The sequence below is a fragment of the Centroberyx gerrardi genome, chromosome 18 (assembly GCF_048128805.1).
Source record: "Centroberyx gerrardi isolate f3 chromosome 18, fCenGer3.hap1.cur.20231027, whole genome shotgun sequence".
Lineage (NCBI taxonomy): Eukaryota > Metazoa > Chordata > Actinopteri > Beryciformes > Berycidae > Centroberyx > Centroberyx gerrardi.
The window spans coordinates 10980071-11000055 of NC_136014.1; the positions used below are offsets into that span (position 1 = coordinate 10980071).

General features: G+C 39.4%; 1 protein-coding gene across 1 annotated transcript; it reads left to right on the forward strand.

Moving 5' to 3' along the window:
- Window positions 1–7944: 7944 nt before the first annotated feature.
- Window positions 7945–18009, forward strand: LOC139924705 (hydroperoxide isomerase ALOXE3-like). Its single transcript, XM_071915814.2, has 14 exons — window positions 7945–8095; window positions 8434–8634; window positions 8794–8875; window positions 9425–9547; window positions 10586–10689; window positions 12422–12594; window positions 12900–13043; window positions 13277–13480; window positions 14810–14896; window positions 15034–15200; window positions 16906–17027; window positions 17148–17248; window positions 17532–17699; window positions 17830–18009. Exons 1-14 carry the CDS (start codon window positions 7945–7947, stop codon window positions 18007–18009), a joined length of 2007 nt encoding a protein of 668 aa, XP_071771915.1.
- Window positions 18010–19985: the final 1976 nt, after the last annotated feature.

A 19985-nucleotide genomic window follows, 5' to 3' on the forward strand; every position in this document is an offset into this window, starting at 1 on the left:
ACACACACACAGACGTGGGTGAAAACATTACCTCCTTGGCAGAGGTAAATAGAAAATATGCTCAGTAGAGCATAGACCTCCGTGCCCAACTTTCTGAGATATCCTGCTAACAGATGGACAAACACACAGGCGCGGGTGAAAACATTACCTCCATGGCGTTTTATATTTATGAACTATCTGGCTAACTGCAATCTTGTTTGCTGGATTGTCACAGAAAAAGAATTGTGCAAGAGAGGACAGGCACTATAGTATTATAAGAGAGCTATTAAAATGAGATAAACAGATTCTAAGAGTATGGGGCCTGCAGACTGTCAAGCTGTTATATTCAGTATATCCTAAGTTACATTAATACTGTTCCCATTACAAGGTAACTTCCATTTCCTTAGAAGATTTACTTTCTTGTGGTAAATAACACATCTAGAAAGATGTTTACAACACTTGAGGCAACTATGAGGTAGCAAGACGGGAACAAATGGCTAATCGGAGCTAGCTAATGGTACCATAAACTAAACATTCTAAAAAAAAAAACCTAACTACACATCTGCAAACACAAAAAAGTGACATGCCTAAAAATCTGTCCAATAAACATAACATGAGCAGATTCAGAGCTATTTTAAACCAAAAAGATGATGTGTGGGGTTAGGTTACTTTAGCTAGTATTTGCAGCTAAACAAAATGGCAATGCCGTCACCTTACCAGCTATACTCGGCGGGCAGTTGATTTCTAACACTGGCAATAAAATCCCATATTTCGGTCAAATCACCTAGTTACATGAATCCAAATAAGCAATAGTCACCCAGATATATGCAACAAGTTTTGTGGTTGTTTGTACATTACTAACCTGAAAATAGTAGAAGGAAACTAGAAAAGGCTACATTTTCTGAAGAAAATTTAAGTGTGCTTGCAATAGTCACTTTGACTTGGTGTTTGCAGTAGTAGCAATGGTCACAGAGCGTCAAATAGAGAGATGGAGAGCTGTGTGTGAAAATACACTGTAGATGGTCATATTTGCATTGACTAATGACTGGAACACCTTAGAAAAACTATAGAAAAACTACAGGTGGCAGTGACTATATCAAATCACTGAATACAGGATTTGAATGTTAAAGGTCCGATATTATGCTCTTTTTAGCAGTTTAAAATATTTCCCAGTGGTCTTTAAATCATGGTTTTGAATTCTGTTCCAAAAAAACACACAAATCCAGCCTCTGTGGTGCCTCAGTTTCTCCCCTCATTAACTATGCGCTGTTCTGAGTGGGCGAGGACGCTCTGATTTGTTGCCTGATTGGCTGGGTGAGGAGGGAGGGTGCAGGTGCAGACGCGGAAAAACTCCAAAACCAACATGGCAGCTGCTACAGGAGAAAACTCTGTGACAGAACATGTAAGACCGCACATGTTAGAGCCGGAATCTGACAACCGAACAAGAGGAGGCAGCTGCTGAAGTTTTACAGACACGGTTACAGCAGGATGTCTCTGACTGGTAGTAATTTGAGTGTGTTGTTGGTGCTTTCTCACCGTGCGTGTGTATGTGGTTGTGTCGGCTATGTTTTCCTGCTGGCTAGCCATAGCAGAAAAATGTGTGTCCTGTAAAAATGATATCTAACGTTACCTGTTGGGAGTGTCTCGCTTTGTGAGTGTGTGTTATTGTTTTGTCATTATACGGTTACTGTACCATATGGTTTGATACATTTTTAGTCTGACGTTCACCAGTGCCAGTGGTTTGAGGCTGTCTAGTAAGTTCGTCAACACAGTAGGTGTCGGTAGTTTTTTGCTGGCTACTTTGATAGCTGCTGTAATGTTATTCCATGAAATGTCTTACAATTGCCGTTGTACTGGCTAGCGATAGGAAACAAATCCACACCAGACATTATGTAGTTATTACGTTCAATTATATCAAATTGATGTGAAGACGCAAAAGAAAAAATCATGTTCAGGGAAACATTGTCATGACACCGGCAAACCATATGGTTATGTCCCATGATATCTACCGTTTGGACATATGACTGTCATAATTTATGCCAGTGTTATTCAGCTATAGTTCAACAGTTTGAGATCTAACATGTACAACTATAGCTGAGATATTCAAACATTGCATCTCATGGAGGCCTGCTGGTCATTCCCCCTGTACATAACACTGCACATCTTACCAGTTTTGGAGTTGACACCTTTATTGTTTATGTCCTAAATTACATTAATTTGTACAGTATTCACATCTACTCTAAATTGTCTGTAGTATAGATAAACGTAATTGTCAGTGTAATGTTCTTATAAACCTTGCAAAATCATTAACGGTTACTCTTTCTCATTCCTTACCAGAAGAATGAATCAGCTTCAGGAGCCACCTACATGCATGGTGGATCATCCTGGTCTGGAGCCTGTATGTTTGAATGTTTTCTCACTACAGAATGCAATGAACATTTATAAAGCAGACTATGGGCCCTTACAGCTTAGAGGTATAGAGCAGTAAGTTTCTTTTATGCATTCTGTGCATGAATTGATATGCCAAATAATGATATGGCCAACATGTGACTTTGGATAATAATGTACATGACAATAAATTTGAGTAAAATAACTCTGTGTTGTTATACTTTATTACACATCCATGTAGAAAAACAACTTTAGCACACCTAAAAGTCTTTTAGTGACATAGGACAAAAATGTAATATAATCCCACTGTCTAAACTGGTGCTGTAAAGCACCATGCAAGTGTGTGGGGTTATATATTTTTTTCCTTATGCAGCCATGTAAATTAAAGGTTAAACTAATAAGTAACCACAACACTGACTGTTCATACAGAATAAAATTATTTTATTATAGAAAAGGCATAAAAAAGGCACATAATATACTGCTTATGCAGGACCATAATGGAGTGCTGTTATGTTACAAAATCTACATCTGTGAGTGTACACAGGGGTGTGTTCCATTGTAGCAGTTATTGCAGTGTAGTACAGTAGTGCAGTATCAATCACAAAAATGATTTATAAATTGATGTGTTTAGGTATCTGTTACGTATTCTTGGAAAACACCCAACTACAACCTGACCTCATGCCAGTTAACCAAAACAAAGGAAGAAGAGTATTTGAAGTATTCCAATGAAATGTATTGACAGTATGTGTACCATTGCTCAGTGGTTACAGGTATCTAGCCTACAGATCCTTTGTCAGCTAGTGCTGGGGCATTTTGGGTTGCAGGGTAAGAGCAGTGATACCAGTGTGTCAGTGACATCAGATTGTGCAATATGAAGTAATGAAAATTTAACCATGACTTTTCATGTCTGAGCTGCAATGAGTCATTCCTGTAAAAAATTCTGAACACAATAACTGGTGTATTCAACATATGATCTCGTCTGCCAGACCACTAACCTGTACTTCAGATGTGATGCTGCAGAGATTTCAGTGATAGCTGTGTGCCAAGCGGTCTGTAGCTGGGGGGGCAGTCTGGCAGCCAACATGTTGTACCATTGGGAATGTCTGAGATGTGCTGGCCTAATAGCAGGTAATAGAAATGTTTACTGCAACCAATTATCTCAAATATTTTTTTAGGATATTGCATCATGACTATATCTACACCTTACAACAGGGCTATTCAACTATATTGTTCAGGGGGCCACATTGTCAGAAAGCTAAGGGCCCGGGGGCCGGACATTTCCCTGAGCTATTATTCTCATTATGTATGTACACTTGACATAACGCGCCACCACATTTTCAAAACTTTTATTTCGCTACATTGCAAAAGTAGCCTAATCATAAATTAAAAAAGAAAATAAACAGGCATTCTTTAAGTAATTAGGCCAAGTGCTTAATTTCATTTTCTTTAATTTTTTCTTTTTCTTTATTTATACATATTTCTCAGTCCAGTCGCTGTTGAATTGATGATTTTCGGCATCAACGTTTCTTTTCTTAAGCGTTGATAGTGACATTGATGATGTCATACGTATAATACTGCACTTGTTATGCACGCCGCGGCGTAGCCCGTTTTAATAGGCTATAAGTGCTGACTCCGCCCACCCTGGCCAGTTTTGGCGTACACCGGTAGAAATTACAAGTGGACCCTATCCTACAGTCCCTGCTCTGTGATCGTCAGACCTCGACATGCAAGTAGAGCAAACCGGAATCAGCCATACCAATTTATTGCTAAAATGTTAATGTTAACACATTAACATTGCTTCCCACGGTCAGAAAAAGTCGCCAGACTTGTCGCTAGTCGCTTTTGAGAAATGAAGTCGCCAGGGGGGTCTGAAAAGTCACTAAGTCTAGCGACAAATTCGCCAAGTTGGCAACACTGCACCTACGGTACTGGAGTATGTAGAACAGGATCTAGTTGGGAGCGTATCTATGTGCCCAGGGTCCTATGTTCCCAGGGTCCTAAGTTCCACCCAGCCATCACAACTCCATGCCTGGCTCCGTAAGCTTGCTCTAACCCTAACCTCAGTGACCCCATGCCTCAACCCAACCACCTCCTCTGCCTGGGAACCACTCAACCGCAAACCTGCCCTTATCTCAACCAGAGGGACTTCATGCCTAGGACCCTGGGAACATAGGAATGACCCCATCTAGTTTAGATTACACAGGAGCGCTCTGCTGGTTTGAAGGATGCCCGTTATTCGCATGATTTCTTTCAATTCAGGTTTTAAATTTCATTTATTTGTAAACGGAACTGATCGGCGGGCCGGTGTGACTTGATTGGCGGGCCGGATTTGGCCCGCGGGCCACCAGTTGAATAGGCCTGCCTTACAATATACTGCAATCCAATACTACATTACCACTACCACTACAGCCTCAATAATTACTGTGTAGTTGATTCTAAATGTCTCCAACACAGTCTCAAGAAAAATAGGACATCATAACCTCCAGAAAGGTAGTATTTATTGTAGTCTTGGTGTTCAGGTTTTCTAGTTATTTTTTTGTCACAACCCCAGCTGACAGTTTACAAGACTAGAATTACCAGACTAGGTGCAAAGACAGAACGTGAAATGTTACATCTCATCAGCCAATAACTCTCTTCCATTCATTTGGCGTTAGAAATGTTTGTGGTGACAAAAGTCCCCGATAAACAAAGTACTACTCGAGTTTTGCCACGTTACAGGTGCGGCTGTCTCGTTTAAGGAGATGTGTCCGCAAAGTAAGCCAGAGGAGCTAACCTTAGCTAACGCTAACGCTAGCTTGCTGCTAGTGGCACTAGCCCCTAACCTTGATGATAGTAGGTTTGTCCTAACGGCACCGGGTTAACGACAAGGTGCTCGTTTTGGCCGTGTGAGGTACAACTAACTCTGGCTGCAAATGTTTTTGCCCCAATTGCTAACTGTTGTCGGAGGTTTCACTTTCCACTAGTATCTCCCCACCTATAGAATGGACAGACAAAAAAATCTTCTCAGATGGGGATCCCTTGGACAATCCTTTGTCATATGGGGGTCTGTTATCTTAAGTGTATTGATGTAGGGGTGTTTGTCATGAAAAGAGAACCCTTGCTATAGCAGACACACTTGATACATGGAGGTCAGAACCTTTGCCAATCCAAATAGTTCAAATAGCTCATTTCCAAGTATGCAAAAAAGATTTTTACATTTATAATAGAATTCAAAAACCTTCAGAATTCATGCACATGGCTCTGTGCCTTGAAAAATGTGTTAATGGTCCCATATTCTACACTTGTGTTATATTTTATGTCTTAAGGTCCATTAACAGCTGTTTGTGTGGTGTCATGTACCAAAAACACTCTCAATCCATTTTTACACGTTCATTTTCCTGCATCTCTCTGAGCCTTACCAAGAACAGGCTGTTTCTGTTGCTGTGTCTTTAAGGCTCATTTACATTAACATTACACCCCTCTGTTCTGATTGGCTAACCGTTTCAAGAGTGAAATGTGAGACACCACAGATTGGCAGCTAATGGCAGCAGACAGTTAGGGAAAACTCTCCGGTAAAAAAACATTTTGGTTTTCTAATATGGATTGTGTGGATTTAGTTGGCTACTGTGCATTTTGATACTTTCACAATGTTTAGATAGCACATCCAACTCCTTTATAATCAAAGAGGCAAGGGAAAACCTGTTTTACACGATATGGGACCTTTAATCACAGACAGATCCTGTCATGGGTTAAATAGTCACACATTGAAGGGGGCCAATATAGCAGGGGGTACAGGGTGGGGAGATTCACACAGTAGGTGCCATGGAGGGCCAAGAGTCTGCAGGGTTTCATTCCAAGCAAACACACTACACCAGGCTTTTTAACACATCCTCAACCCAACAAGGGGAACTAATCAGTGTAATCACCTGCTGTAGTCTTTGGTTCAAATGAAATCCTGCATACTCTCGACCCACCATGGGACATGGTTTGACACGCCTGCAGTGTGGAGTACACACACTCGGCCCTCACTGAACCTAGCCACCATGTTTTGAATACTTGGACCTGAGCTACTAATTGCATGCAAGAAGTGCAAGAAGTGTGTCAGCTACAGCAAGGGTTCCCAAATATTTTCATGTAAAAGGACATTTTTTTTAGCCTTGCTTTGCCGTCTTCATGACCTTATTTTGTGATGCTGTTTGAGTGATTCTTGGGCACTTTGCTCTGTCAATTTTTTAAACATTGTAAATTTCCTGTTTAAGTGGATTTTTTTCACCTGTCCTAGAATTTCTGGCCAGATGTAAGCTATATCTGTGAAGTGTTACCTTTACAGGTGGTTAGGATGAACAGTATCTTTTCTTTTATTATTGCTAGTATGTCAACGGCCTGGTCGGTTTAAGATTAGCATCTCATATTGGCTGTAAGGTGTGATTTGCATGTGAATTTGCAAATGCATGTTATTTTCAGTAATATGCAAGTAGGGCACAAGCGTAGCGTCAAATCTTTATTAAAATGTCTTCTGTCTTGGTTGCCATCAGTTATATCATGTTGCTCATTGGGAATGCAAAAAAGTGGGGGGTGACATGAGATCTGGAGATATAAGAGAGAGAGCAAAGAAACTGAGAATATCAAGAAGGAAAGAGACTCTGCGCCTGCAACTAAAGCAAAGAGGTAGGTGATACTTTTGCTTCTTGACAAAAAAACTGGGCTTCATATTACAGCATATGTAGGCTAATCACTTTACCCAATTATCTTCTGACTAGAGAGAGATACGATTAGAAAAACGTAAATGTTCCCATTGAGGCAATTTGTTTTGCAGCTTAAAAACACAACAGACAACAGTTAGTTGCTAGTGGCACTAGCCCCTAACCTTGATGATAGTAGGTTTGTCCTAACGGCACCGGGTTAACGACGAGGTGCTCATTTTGGCCGGGTGAGGTACAACCAACTCTGGCTGCAAATGTTTTTGCCCCAATTTCTAACTGTTGTCATTGTGGCCAACAGGCTTCCTCGTATTCCCAGGCCCGCAACAAACTCTGTCTCATCAGGGCTGTAGCTAAATTGCTACCTGATGCTAATCGGACAGAAATACCATAAACTACCGTATCCATTTCTCATTCTCAAGATATGTTAGCGGACACGTCTCTCCACACAAGTCAACTAATTCAGCAAGAAAGCACCACAGACTGTATTAAAACATAAGCAAGAAAACAATGTCGCAAACAAGCACATGGAACATAGTTAGCAAACCGTGACATGTTCTCAAGCCCAACTTACTGTACTGTAAGTATTATCATAAAGTGGCAACACTTACTGATTGTACGTTTGCTGCTGGATCACGTCCAGTTAGAATTGATCCATCTTTCACAAACCACCAAAATAGCTCTTTTGATCGGGACAGTTTTGCTGCAAATCCTGCTTTGTACTGACACTCGTTTACAAAGCAGTCCGAGCGAGGCAAAGCCATTTAGCAATGGCTGGAATCTTATCTGAACTGATGGATAAATATTTTATTACTCTATAAACTTATGTTAGTAAGATTTGCCATAGAATTCAGACATTTCCTTTTGTTATTCCAGACAGTTTTTCCACTGAGTGATCATGGCTGAGTACAAGATAGAGGTGACAACAGGTGACATAACAAATGCAGGAACATTTGACTACATATTTGTCACCTTAATTGGAACTGCGGGAAAGAGTGAGCGTACAGAGTTGGACAACTATGGCATCGATTTTACTGCTGGGAAGGTAAGTTGAATCCAAGTGTTGAACATTGGTATGTTTCACATTAGGACTAGGACAATAGAAATGATTTTGTGTGTGTGTGTGTGTGTGTGTGTGTGTGACAGAGAGAGAGTGAGAGAGAGAGAGAGAGAGAGAGAGGATAGACTTTCTCACCATTTAATGAATATTTTGAATATATGCACCATTTATTTGTGGTCAAAGCTCAGTCCTAGGCTGTGATAGTTGATAAATGGTTATTTTGCAAAGAGAACAGCAGTCAGTAGTCACAAATCAGAGATCTATCTGATAAAAATACAGCAGCTGTTCAAACACATCTACCCTCCTCCAACCATTCTCCACAGACAGGGACCTATACTGTGAAATCCAAAGCGTCTCTGGGGAAACTTCTGCTGGTCAAGGTGGAGAAAGATCCCCTTTTTTCTCTCGTAGATGACGAGTGGTTCTGCTCCAAAATAGTGGTGACAACTCCAGAGAAAGAAGTTATATTTTTCCCCTGTAACAGATGGGTGTCCAGGGGGGAACTTGTTGAGCTCAGAGGAGGAAAAGGTCTGCTTCAAGTGTTTTTGATCATACATTGTGGTTGTCATATGTATAAAATAACAGAAGTCTCATATCTCATATTAAAAAATTCCTTAGTGGTCAAGATTCGATGTATGATTTTATATGACCTGTTTTGTGTCCTCATTGTTGCCCTGAACTTCTCAGCCATGAAGGTTTTTGAGGAGGAGCATCCTCTACTGATTGAACACCGGAAAAAAGAGCTGATACTTTCTTCCTGCGTGTACCAGTGAGTTTTTCAAGTTATAAAGTGATGCTTATGGTGGCCCTGAGGGTCAAAACACAACAACATTTCACAAAATACAACGACATTTAACAAAACCCAACAACATTTCACAAAACACAATATTTCAAAACACAACAACATTTCACAAAACACATTTCACAAAACACATTTCAAAAAACAAATTAACATTTCACAAAACACAACATTTCACAAAACAAATTAACATTTCACATTTGTTTTGTGAAATGTTGTGTTTTGTGAAATGTTGTTGTGTTTTGTGAAATGTTGTGTTTTGTGAAATGTTGTGTTTTGTGAAATGTTAATTTGTTTTGTGAAATGTTGTGTTTTGTGAAATGTTAATTTGTTTTGTGAAATGTTGTGTTTTGTGAAATGTTCATTTGTTTTCTGAAATATTGTTGTGTTTGGTGAAATGTCGTTGTGTTTTGTGAAATGTCGTTGTGTTTTGACCCTCAGGGCCACCGTAATACTATAGAGTCAGAAGTCTAGAACAAAATTTTACATGCTGCTTTTTTTTCTGTCTTTGTTTTTTAGATGGACGATAAATGTTCCCGGGTTGCCACACATGAGCAATTTCAAATATAATTCCAGGCTCCCAGATGAAATCCGCTTCACTTGGTCAAAACATTTGGAAATACATTATACAACTATAGCGAGGTAAGGCTATGTAGATATTGACGTTGAAATTCCACAATGGGTATTGCATTATATATTCATAGTATAACCACTTAACAATATAGTCACATCCCTTGTCTGTTTTAAGCCACAAAACTGTGTAGAAAAAGTCATGTCAGAATATCGTTTACGCTCCTGTATTGTAATGTATGCAGCCCATCTGGTGCCAACTCATCTTAATAAAATAATAGTACGACTTATTAACCTGTGGGAACGGGATCCTAATGAGCGGCCACAGCTTAGTAACATGTGGGAACAAGATCATTATGTTGTGGGAATAACTTAGTATGGCGTGGGAACGAGATCATTATGTTTGGGACTGAGAAGTAGCTGCTGAAGCTTCAAGTCAACATACAGCGCAGTGCATCCTTTCAGCACCATGGAGGCCTGGAGAGCGGAAAGGAGAGAGACAGAGAGGGAGCAAGAGGGAGGCGCTGTTTAATTCAGCAATAATAATAGGAAACTTTATTTCTAAAAAATATTTTTATTTATAGAAAATATGTTCAAAGACCATTTTACTAATCCGACATCCTTTCGAGCACAACTTCACCTTCCTATTCCTGAGTGCTGTGAAAGCTCCAAAAAGTTAATTCTGTATTTTGTGGTGTTTATGTCCATGGTTATTGCATGCACACCCGTTTAACGTGGTTTGGACATAAATACCATTTCTCTGCTTAGTGATGCAAAAAAAAAGGATGAAAATGAACTCGTAAGAGCATTCACAGCACTCAGGAATAGGAAGATGAAATTGTTCCAGACAGGACGATGGATTAGTAAAATGATCTTTGAACATATTTTCTATCAAAAATAAAGTTTCCTATTATTATTACTGATTTAAACAGCGCCTCTCTCTTGCCCCCTCTCTGTCTCTCTCTCCTTTCCAGTCTCTCAGTCCCAAACATAATGATCTCGCTCCCACGCCAAAGTCGTGGACATGCTTTATTTTATTAACATGAGATGTCACCAGATGGGCTCTGTAGTAATGGGCTTTTCCTGTCCTATCCTTTCTTACCTCCTCAGTTTTGCTGAATTCAAGTTTAAAGGCATGATAGAATCAACTGAAGACTGGGAAAACATTGAGGACATAAAAAAGGTCTTCTTGTCCCACACAACACCGACCGCAGGTAGAAGTTAACCCATTGCACTCTCATGGTTTCCTAATAATCACAGATGGTTATGCTTATATGCATTTATGGCATGTATAACTAACTAGTTTGTAGAGGAGTGGCTCGCGACTCTCGTTGAATGCTCCCAACAATTTTATTTAGTTAGGTTGACAACATTTCGATCCCCAATGGGATCTTCGTCAGGCGGTAGATGCCTGTGGTATACAGTTTGGCTCAGCACCAAAGAAATTGGATGTGCGTAAGGACTGGGAAATGTATAACTAACTAACCATGTTGCATTGCATCCACATTTGATAAAGAGATGCATCCAGCTCTCTGGGTTTTGTTGAGTTAAAGTAGGGGTGACCAAAGTTTTAGGCTCTGTGGGCCAAAATGTAATCTCACCAGTGAGCCGTGGGCCAAAATATATACTTTCATATAATTGTTATCAATATTCTTTTCTCAATGTCCTCTACTACAACAGTTCTCCCAAAAATCATCTTTATTCAACATTTTATCAAGGGTTTTCTGTTAAATCAATATTATTAAAAAATGTTTCTATCTATTCTTAGTTTGATACAACTGATTGTTTGAAAAATGTTTGATACAGATTATTATGTAGTATACTCTATAACATTCACTGTAAAAAACAAAACAAAAAATTATTTGAAAAATCAACTGTAACCAGTTACTAAATTATTGTAAGTTAGGCGAACTCAAGATGTCAAGTGTATTTATTTATTTATTTATTTATTTTCTTTAACATTTATTGAACCACCTAAGTCCATTGAGAACCAAGTCTCATTTTCAAGGACACCAATGGACTGATATTCAGATGCCAGTTCACTTGGTGATGGCTAGTCCATTAAATTACTCTGCTGGGGGGTGCTTGTTCATTCTCTGCATTGAATAACGGTGCGTGTGTTCTGTTCAATTCAATTCCACTCAGTGCATTGAAGCACTGCACCACCAACGTTACTGAAATACCACAAAGTAAAACGTTACCTACCGTTTAAGTTTGTAGGGCAACAGAAGACATGTTATCAGGTTACTGTTTACAAATCCCATTACTAACACATGCAAGTTTAGAGCAAATTGTGGAATTTTAATTTTCACTTTAGTTTTCACAACAGGAGGCTCATTACATATTTATTTATAATGTAACATAATATATTAATCATGTATTTTTGCCACTTGAATAATATACTTTTGTGTTTATACACAAGTTTATCTATTCTAAATTATCTCATATTTGTGACCCCCCTCTGGCGGGGGCCAAACCAAGTGTCTTTGCTGGGCGGGCCTTGGTTTGGGCACTCTGGAGTTAAAGATACATGTATGCTCACATTTGTCGAGTTAACTTATTTTCATTACTTTATTAGACATTTGAGGAAATTAGATTTGCCAATTGCCACCCTTCCAGAGTATTGGAGGGAAGATGACGATTATGGACTCTTTCTGAATGCAACCAATCACAATGTGATTGTGCTGTGATGAGCTTCCCTTGATCTCCAAAATGTCACATTTTCAGGGACTAAGAAAAAAAACCCTGCTTCTAGCTTGACGACCATTGTTATAGAATTTTCTCATCCTATAGAGGAGCATGTAATTCTTCAATTAAAGTTAAAAAAGGGTTTCACCATACAGCGATGACATGTTGATAGTTTACCTTAGTTGAGTTAACTTTTTAATTTTTATAACTTCATTAAACATGTCAGGAAAATGTATCTGTCAACTGCTATCCTTCCAGAGTATGTCACAGAGCATTGGAAGGAAGATGAGTTTTATGGATACCAGTTTCTGAATGGAAGCAACCCCAATGTGATCCAGCGCTGCCTGAAGCTTCCCTCAAACTTTCCAGTCACAGAGGAGATGGTGAAGCCCTTCCTGCAAAAGGGTAGCTCTCTGAAGAAGGAGATGGAGGTATGGAAGAAGAGTGCCTTAAGATGTTTGATAATAGTTGTCTTAAGAGACAATTTGTAGGTTTGAACCTATGCTTGTGTAGTAGTGGGATGACCCTGAGTCTTGTAAGGTCTATGACTCTTGAACACTGATGGTTTGGATAACAGTTTGACAGCTTGATGTTCTCTTGGTTTAATGTTAGATCATTTTAGTTTTTTTTTTTTTTTAATGTATAGAATGGATCGCTTTGCTTCCATTTGTTGTGCTAATTCTTGCTACCTTTTCATGTCGTATACTGCTCTTTAATCTATCTCTGCCTCCCACAGAAAGGCAATATATTCCTCTGTGACTACAAGAGGATGGATGGGTTACCCACAAGGATATGTAACGGTAAACCTCTGCCTCTGACTGCTGGGCTCGGCTTGTTCTACATGAACCCAGACAACAAACTGATGCCAATCGCAATCCAGGTATTTCACTGATGCAGTGAATCAATGCCTGTATTCATACTTCATAGATTCAAAGAACAGGAATACTGAATATAGAATCATTGGTCAAATCATTGGTCAACTCACACAACTATATTACACAAGATAAAAAATTTATGAGCACTAAAATTGAATCATGATTTCATGAAAAAAGTATCATCATTCATAATAAGAAAAAGAACTAAAAATATGATGTCTCTTTTTCAACATCCCAGCTGTATCAACAACCCTCTGAGCAGAACCCCATTTTTCTGCCCAGTGACTCAGAGAGCGACTGGATGCTAGCCAAGTTGTTTCTGAAAAATGCAGATGCCATGCTACATGAGGCTATTTATCACCTCATGAACACTCATTATCTGGCAGAAGGCTTTACTGTTGCCACTGTTCGCAGCTTCCCCGCAATTCATCCCCTCTACAAGGTATGATCACGTAGCAGAGATCATGGATCTAGTTCAGTTGTTTTTCTGTGGTCCTATGTTTTATGATCTGAACATGACATTGCACTCAGTTTCCAAGTACAACTTGTGGGACCATATTTGTGAAGTTTTTAGGAATAAGACACCAAATCTTGGATGACTGATCGAGTCATGAGGCACACAAGACCTTAAATATGACAGGACACAACTTGAAATGATGGTTACTGGGGTGTGTTTATGAGAGTCCTGTTCAGTATTGTTATTTGGTGAAAAGTTCATAACACCTTTTCAGCCAACGGTAATTCCGTGGTCTGACAGAAGATCCGTCTCTGTGAAAGCCCCTGCCTCTGTTTTCAGAGTGAGTTCAAGGTGAACTCTCTATGAGGAGGCGTACCTACTGCCTGTCAAACACACGTGCACACAGCTCAGTATAGTCCTGCCCACCCTGCCGACTACAGAGAGAAAACAAATAACTTATATCCACAGAAGAGATGATGTGTAACAGCCCTAATCCAAATTGAATACTGGGACTGCAATAAGGGAGAAGGGAAGGGAAGGGAAGTTTTTCCCATGGCACAAAATTGCATACTGCGGTAGCTAATCTATATGTGAAAAAAAAAAAATTGCCGGCAAATATTTCAGTAACAACTACACTGAGCAAGCAAAGCTGTGTTTTGCGTAAAAGGTTTGGAATTTATCAAGTTTGCCCGAGATGGGTGCTCTATCCAGTGTAGGGTGAACCTTGATCTACCACCATTTGTATCACAATGAGTGTTTGTAACCGTAATCTGTGCTGACAAAAATAATTTTTTGCTAGTGAATGTTTGAGTTACAACTACGAGCTAGCTTAAATTCTAGTCAAGATAACAAGTTTTCCAAAGACACCAAATGTGTCATGCTGAATTACAGGGAAATGTGTATAAAATGATACACAAACATATAGATTTTTTCCATTTGATGTAATGGTGCAGCCATAAAAACATGGCGTCTTGTATTTTAATATTTAATTCAATATAAGCAGCTAGAGCTTCAAGAAAGAGTTGGAATGAGCAGATACAGAATATGGACGTGACATTGTTGTACAGTTAGGACTTTTTTTTTTTTCTAACTTTGAAGCTGCTTAAGGGGAAATTTAAGGGTAAGGTCAGGTAAAGTCAGGGTACAAGGGGTTAAGAGGTAATTTAAGAATTAAACCACCTATCAGCACACCTAAATTAGATTACATGTGAACAAGAGGCTTATTTTGTAATTCATCCCTCTGTAAAATGTGATTTTAGCCCTGCCATGAATAATTGTTTGATATTGATATTCTTCTCTCTGTTGTGCATTCAGTTGCTGATCCCACACTTCCGTTACACCATCCAAGTGATCATTGACGGACGCCCAAAACTTATAGGACCTAAAGGAGCTTTAAGTCAAGTATGAATCTTTTACTGTGATTTTCTTGATAATCAGATTTTAATCTTAAAATAGTGAAAATTGAGATTTAGGTTTTCAGTATGTCAGCAAGACATTCTGGCAAACCTAATGTAGTCTAATGCTAATTGTTTGTGTAGTGTTCCCTAGGAACAGAGGGGCTGAACGAGATCATGAGAAGGGCTCTCTCTGAAATGACCTACAGCTCCCTCTGTCTGCCAGAAGACATCGCTGCACGAGGACTGGAGTCTGTCCCCAACTTCTACTACAGAGATGATGGACTGAAGCTGTGGAGCATCATCAACAGGTTATATTCTAATATTCTAATATATATTCTAATGGTGATGGTATTGTTGATTCATGTACATTTTTAGGAAGCTAGGAACTGTATGTGATCTGGTCAGGACAGGAATGTTAGCAGTGGGGTGTAAGCAAAGACGGTAGACAGGATGCGCGGTTGAGGTGTTTTACTTGTGGGTCAATAACAGCAACAGTATTCTCAGGTCTGAGCAGGTGTAAGTGAGTGTGTGGTCTGGAAAGGAAATATAGAGACAACGGTCTTACATATGGATAAATGGTGCAATTTAGGCTACTTGGTTCAGTAAGATATGTACATAAACCTCAAGTGTGACACAGTAATCTAAGGGTTACTGTATGTGGTAACATACATTGCACTACAAACATAAGCAGTAAAGGCCAAATTTTTTTTTTTTTTTTTTTTTTTAACCTTTATTTATTCAGGGGAGTTTCACTGAGAGCAATGCTCTCTTTTTCAGGAACGCCCTGATCACATTCACACCTGGAAGCTGATCAGTACAACCACAGTCTGATCTGCTGCCACTGAGCAGCTCCACTGGAGCGGTTGGGGTTAAGGGCCTTGCTCAAGGGCACCTCAGTGGTGGTAATGAGGGAGGGGCAAGCGCTGCTTTTCACTTTCCCCACCCAGATTTATCCTGCCGGTCCGGGGGATTGAACCGACGACCTTCCAGTCACAAGCTCGCTTCTCTAACCTTTAGGCCACCACTGCCCCCAAATTAGGTGTGCCGAAGCTACGCCATAGATGTCTACAGCAGTTCAAGCACGGATGGTTCTGCGTTGGTGATTCTGTGCATATACAATCAAAGCGCTAGCCAGCAGTGGTGTACTTTGTTAACATAGAAGTAGTAACAGAAGAAGTAGTAGTTTTTACATTCTCTCGAAACTCTGGGATCTGGATTCTGGGGTATTTCTCACCTTGAATTCTGTGACATCTGGTAGTCTTTATAATTCGCAGATGAGGTGTCATAAAAATGAACATACTTGTGAACCTGCTCTGCTATTTTCTCTTCGATCTGCTCCATTGACATCAACCGTATACAGGTAGAAAGAAATACAAATACGACCAATCACAGTTCTTGTGGTCTTGCATCGTCCCACGCACGGTTACCTTTTTGGAGAGGTTTATGCAAGCTACGGCGGCAGCCTCTATGGGCTATTCCGGCACCACAAAGACCTACGGCATAGCTATGATGTAGGTCTTCGTTGTGCATAAGCATAAATTACCCTAATGGTTTAAGGAACATAAGCGCATCCTCCAAACTACCCACTAGAGGGGGCACAAGGCTAATGGACCATAATTTCTTGAACTCTCTGCTTTACACAGTAATAATATAGACTTAGCAACTAAACAGATTCTGTGAACTTAAAGATACTAAACAATAAATAGTACTGGTACTAAACATGATGTCTAACCTATACTGCAGGTACAACTATTACAAGGGCTTGTTTAGGTTTGACCTGACTACTTACCGCTAACCTAGCCTCCATGCTACTCATGCATCAGCCACAAATATGAAGGGAATATCAAGGAAATAGACTTACATGTTGTCATTGAACGCACACAGGAATTGGCCAGGAACAATGTTCTTTTGCATTATTAGTGTGATTGCTTCAGCTTCATTGATTGGTTATTTATTTCTACAATCTCTGGCCACTGACACCTAATATTAATATCCATTGTTTTTTACCACCAGCTTTGCTAAGGCAATGGTGGAGTACTACTACCCCTCAGACAGTGATGTGCGTAAAGACTCTGAGCTCCAGGCATGGATCAATGAGATATACATCCACTCCTTCTTAGCGAACAAAAACTCAGGTATTTTAGTTTGTTCTAGTAGCATGATGTTGTGTGTGCCTCTACTGAAAAACATAACATAAAAATACCAAAGATTCCAAAGATTTATTTTATAAAATGGTTGTTGATGGTGACCAACAGGTATCCCTACAAGCTTTCAAACTGTGGAGGAACTGATCAAGTTCATCACCATGTTGATCTTCAGAGTGACAGCCAAACATGCTTCAGTCAACAACGGGCAGGTCAGACAATTAAGAGTTGGGAAAATAGAATGCTTTGTGATTTGAAAAAATATTGTACAATAGGTCATGTGCCAGATCAAGTGAATTTATTTAATCTATTGCTGGTGTCTTTGGTTATCATTTCCTTTTATAACGTTAACAAAGAAGCAACATAGCAATGAAAGCATGTCATTTCATAATGGTCGATTCAATGTTATGAAGTAGGTTTCAGTTAATTGTGAGTTCACAACCCTAAAAATAATTGATACTGCAATACATACTGATGCATCTCTCTTAATTTTAGTATGACTACAGTTGGATACCCAGCTGCCCTCTCATGACGCGCAAAGCGCCTCCAAAGACTAAGGGGCAGTCTAGCATGAAGACACTTTTTGAGACGATGCCAAATGTTGGAGAGACAGCCATCTTTCTAGCAATGGCTTTGCTGCTTACCTACAAATACACTGACGTTGTAAGTTTGGCAGACATGAATGAATAAACACTTATTGCAACTGATTCCTTTAGAAACTGCCTTGAGACACTTAAACTTACCTTAAACTGTGTCAGTCATGGTTTTTGTTTCAATTCCTATTTTTTGTCAGGTTCCTATGGGTTCATATCCAGTTGAACGCTTCGATGAGCCTGCCCCCAAGAAGATTATTAAGGAATTTCAAGAAAAGTTGGCCCAGCTCAGTGAGGCTATTGAAAAGAGGAACTCAAAGCTTGCATTGGCCTACAACTACTTAGACCCTGCTCTAATGGAGAACAGTATAGCCATTTAAATAAGTTTGAGGACACAGCAAAGCATGCCTTAATTTCTGTTAAACCTGCATTCAATACCTTAGTATCATTGTTGCCACTGATTTTCTTTTTTCGTTATAGTCTTCCTGTAAGAGCAGATATTTGACTTTGACAGCATTCTGAATTTAAAACCATGTCATGGTTTAACAATATTCCAAACTGTTTGACTATGATTTATTCTTAACAGAATTACTCAATCTGATTTGAATCCAAGTGGCTATTTCTGCTGCTTCACAACAATAATACATGTCACATAACTTGATATGTTCTTTCATTTTTCATTATTTTCAGATGCTAAATTCCAAACAGATTTGTACTTTTATATCTAATTGAAGCGGATAAGATCTGACTGGACAGAATGCAATTAGTCCACCTGGAGACACAATATGAAGAGGGAGAGGGCAGGGATCAACTAGATAAAGAGAATGTTAAGTTATTAAGAAGAGACGTAGGCTACACAATGAAAATGACAGTGGCTCAGTATATATCAGCTTTCATGTAATCGCTGTGTCTAGCAAAATCTAAAACCTTTTGAAATGTCAAAATGTGCTGTTTTATTTAGTTCATACAATTCTGAATTTTAATCATTTACATGATATTCACGGTAACCAAACTTACTAAAATAAAAGTGTTGTGTTTCATCTCATATGTGGCCTGACTCCTTTATCCACTGACCTAATGGATGGAAGTATACTCCATTCACCATGTTCCTAAGTTAAGTTATTTAGGGAACTGTTGCACCTATGTTTAGTCCTCCAGTGTAATTGGCAGAAGGTACATTGGTTCAATTAGCAGAGAGTTTATGAGAAAATGCAAGGAATCCACGCACTTAAAAACTAAACTAAAAATACTTAGGATGGGATGGCATAATCACATGATACGTAGCCACACCTTGTGAGTCATTATCCAGGTTCTATACATCTATTTACAAAGAGATATATAGCATACAAAACAATGGACAAATACATGAAAAGTGTCTTTTTTTATAACAAAATATCTTCTCTATAGACAATCTCCTTGATTATATCGTAGCACGTATTAAGACAAAAGTAAGTACAGGGGTGAAGTTTTAGGCTATCTGGGCCAGAATGTAATCTCATCAGTGAGTCGCGGGCCAAAATATATAAGCATGTTATAGATCATTTTGAAATGCAAACTTTAATATAATTAGCCTAATCAATATTATTTTCTCAATGACCTCTACTACAGTTCTCACAGAAAACCATCTTTATTCAATATTTTTTACAAGGGTTTTCTGTTAAATCAATATTTCACTTTTTTTTTTTAATTCAGATTTTTTGTTTGATAGAACTGATTGTTTGAAAAATGTTTGATACAACTGATTATGAGTGATAAAAGAATTTGCTTCTGCTCACCTTGCGATCCTCTACATCTGACTCATCCTAACTGCTCAGGAGCAGTGCAGCCACAGTGCAGCACCTGGGTACAACTCCAATTTTGAGGCCAGTGCCTTGGTTAAGGGCATTGGCAGGAGTATCTGATACCTAACATCCCTAACATGCATGTCTTTCCAGGAAGGGAACTTTGTTTTTTTGCCCAATTTTTTTTTGGAGCTTTTCTTCTAAAATTTACTGCTTTATCCAACCCGATGAAACCTGGATAAGAACAGTCCTTCCAGTTAAAGCCATCCATCAGAATTTAGCTGTACACTCCTATGGTCCACACTAGTCAAGACACAAAGAGATAGGTGGGGCGGGGTGGGGTTGGGTGAGGTGGGGTGGGCGGGGCAGGGCGGGGCGGGGCAGTGGACAAAGACAAATTGACACTGGTGAAATTATGGAGACTTAAGGCTGTGCTGTCATGTCAGTCAGTGACTGTGCTGGTGTTTGTTCATCTATTCCCCAAAGCCCCCTTGTGGTGGAGTGACCTGCTCCACAGAGGTTGCTCCGACATTGAACTGCAGTGGATTCTTGTAATTAGAGAATGTCTAACAGCT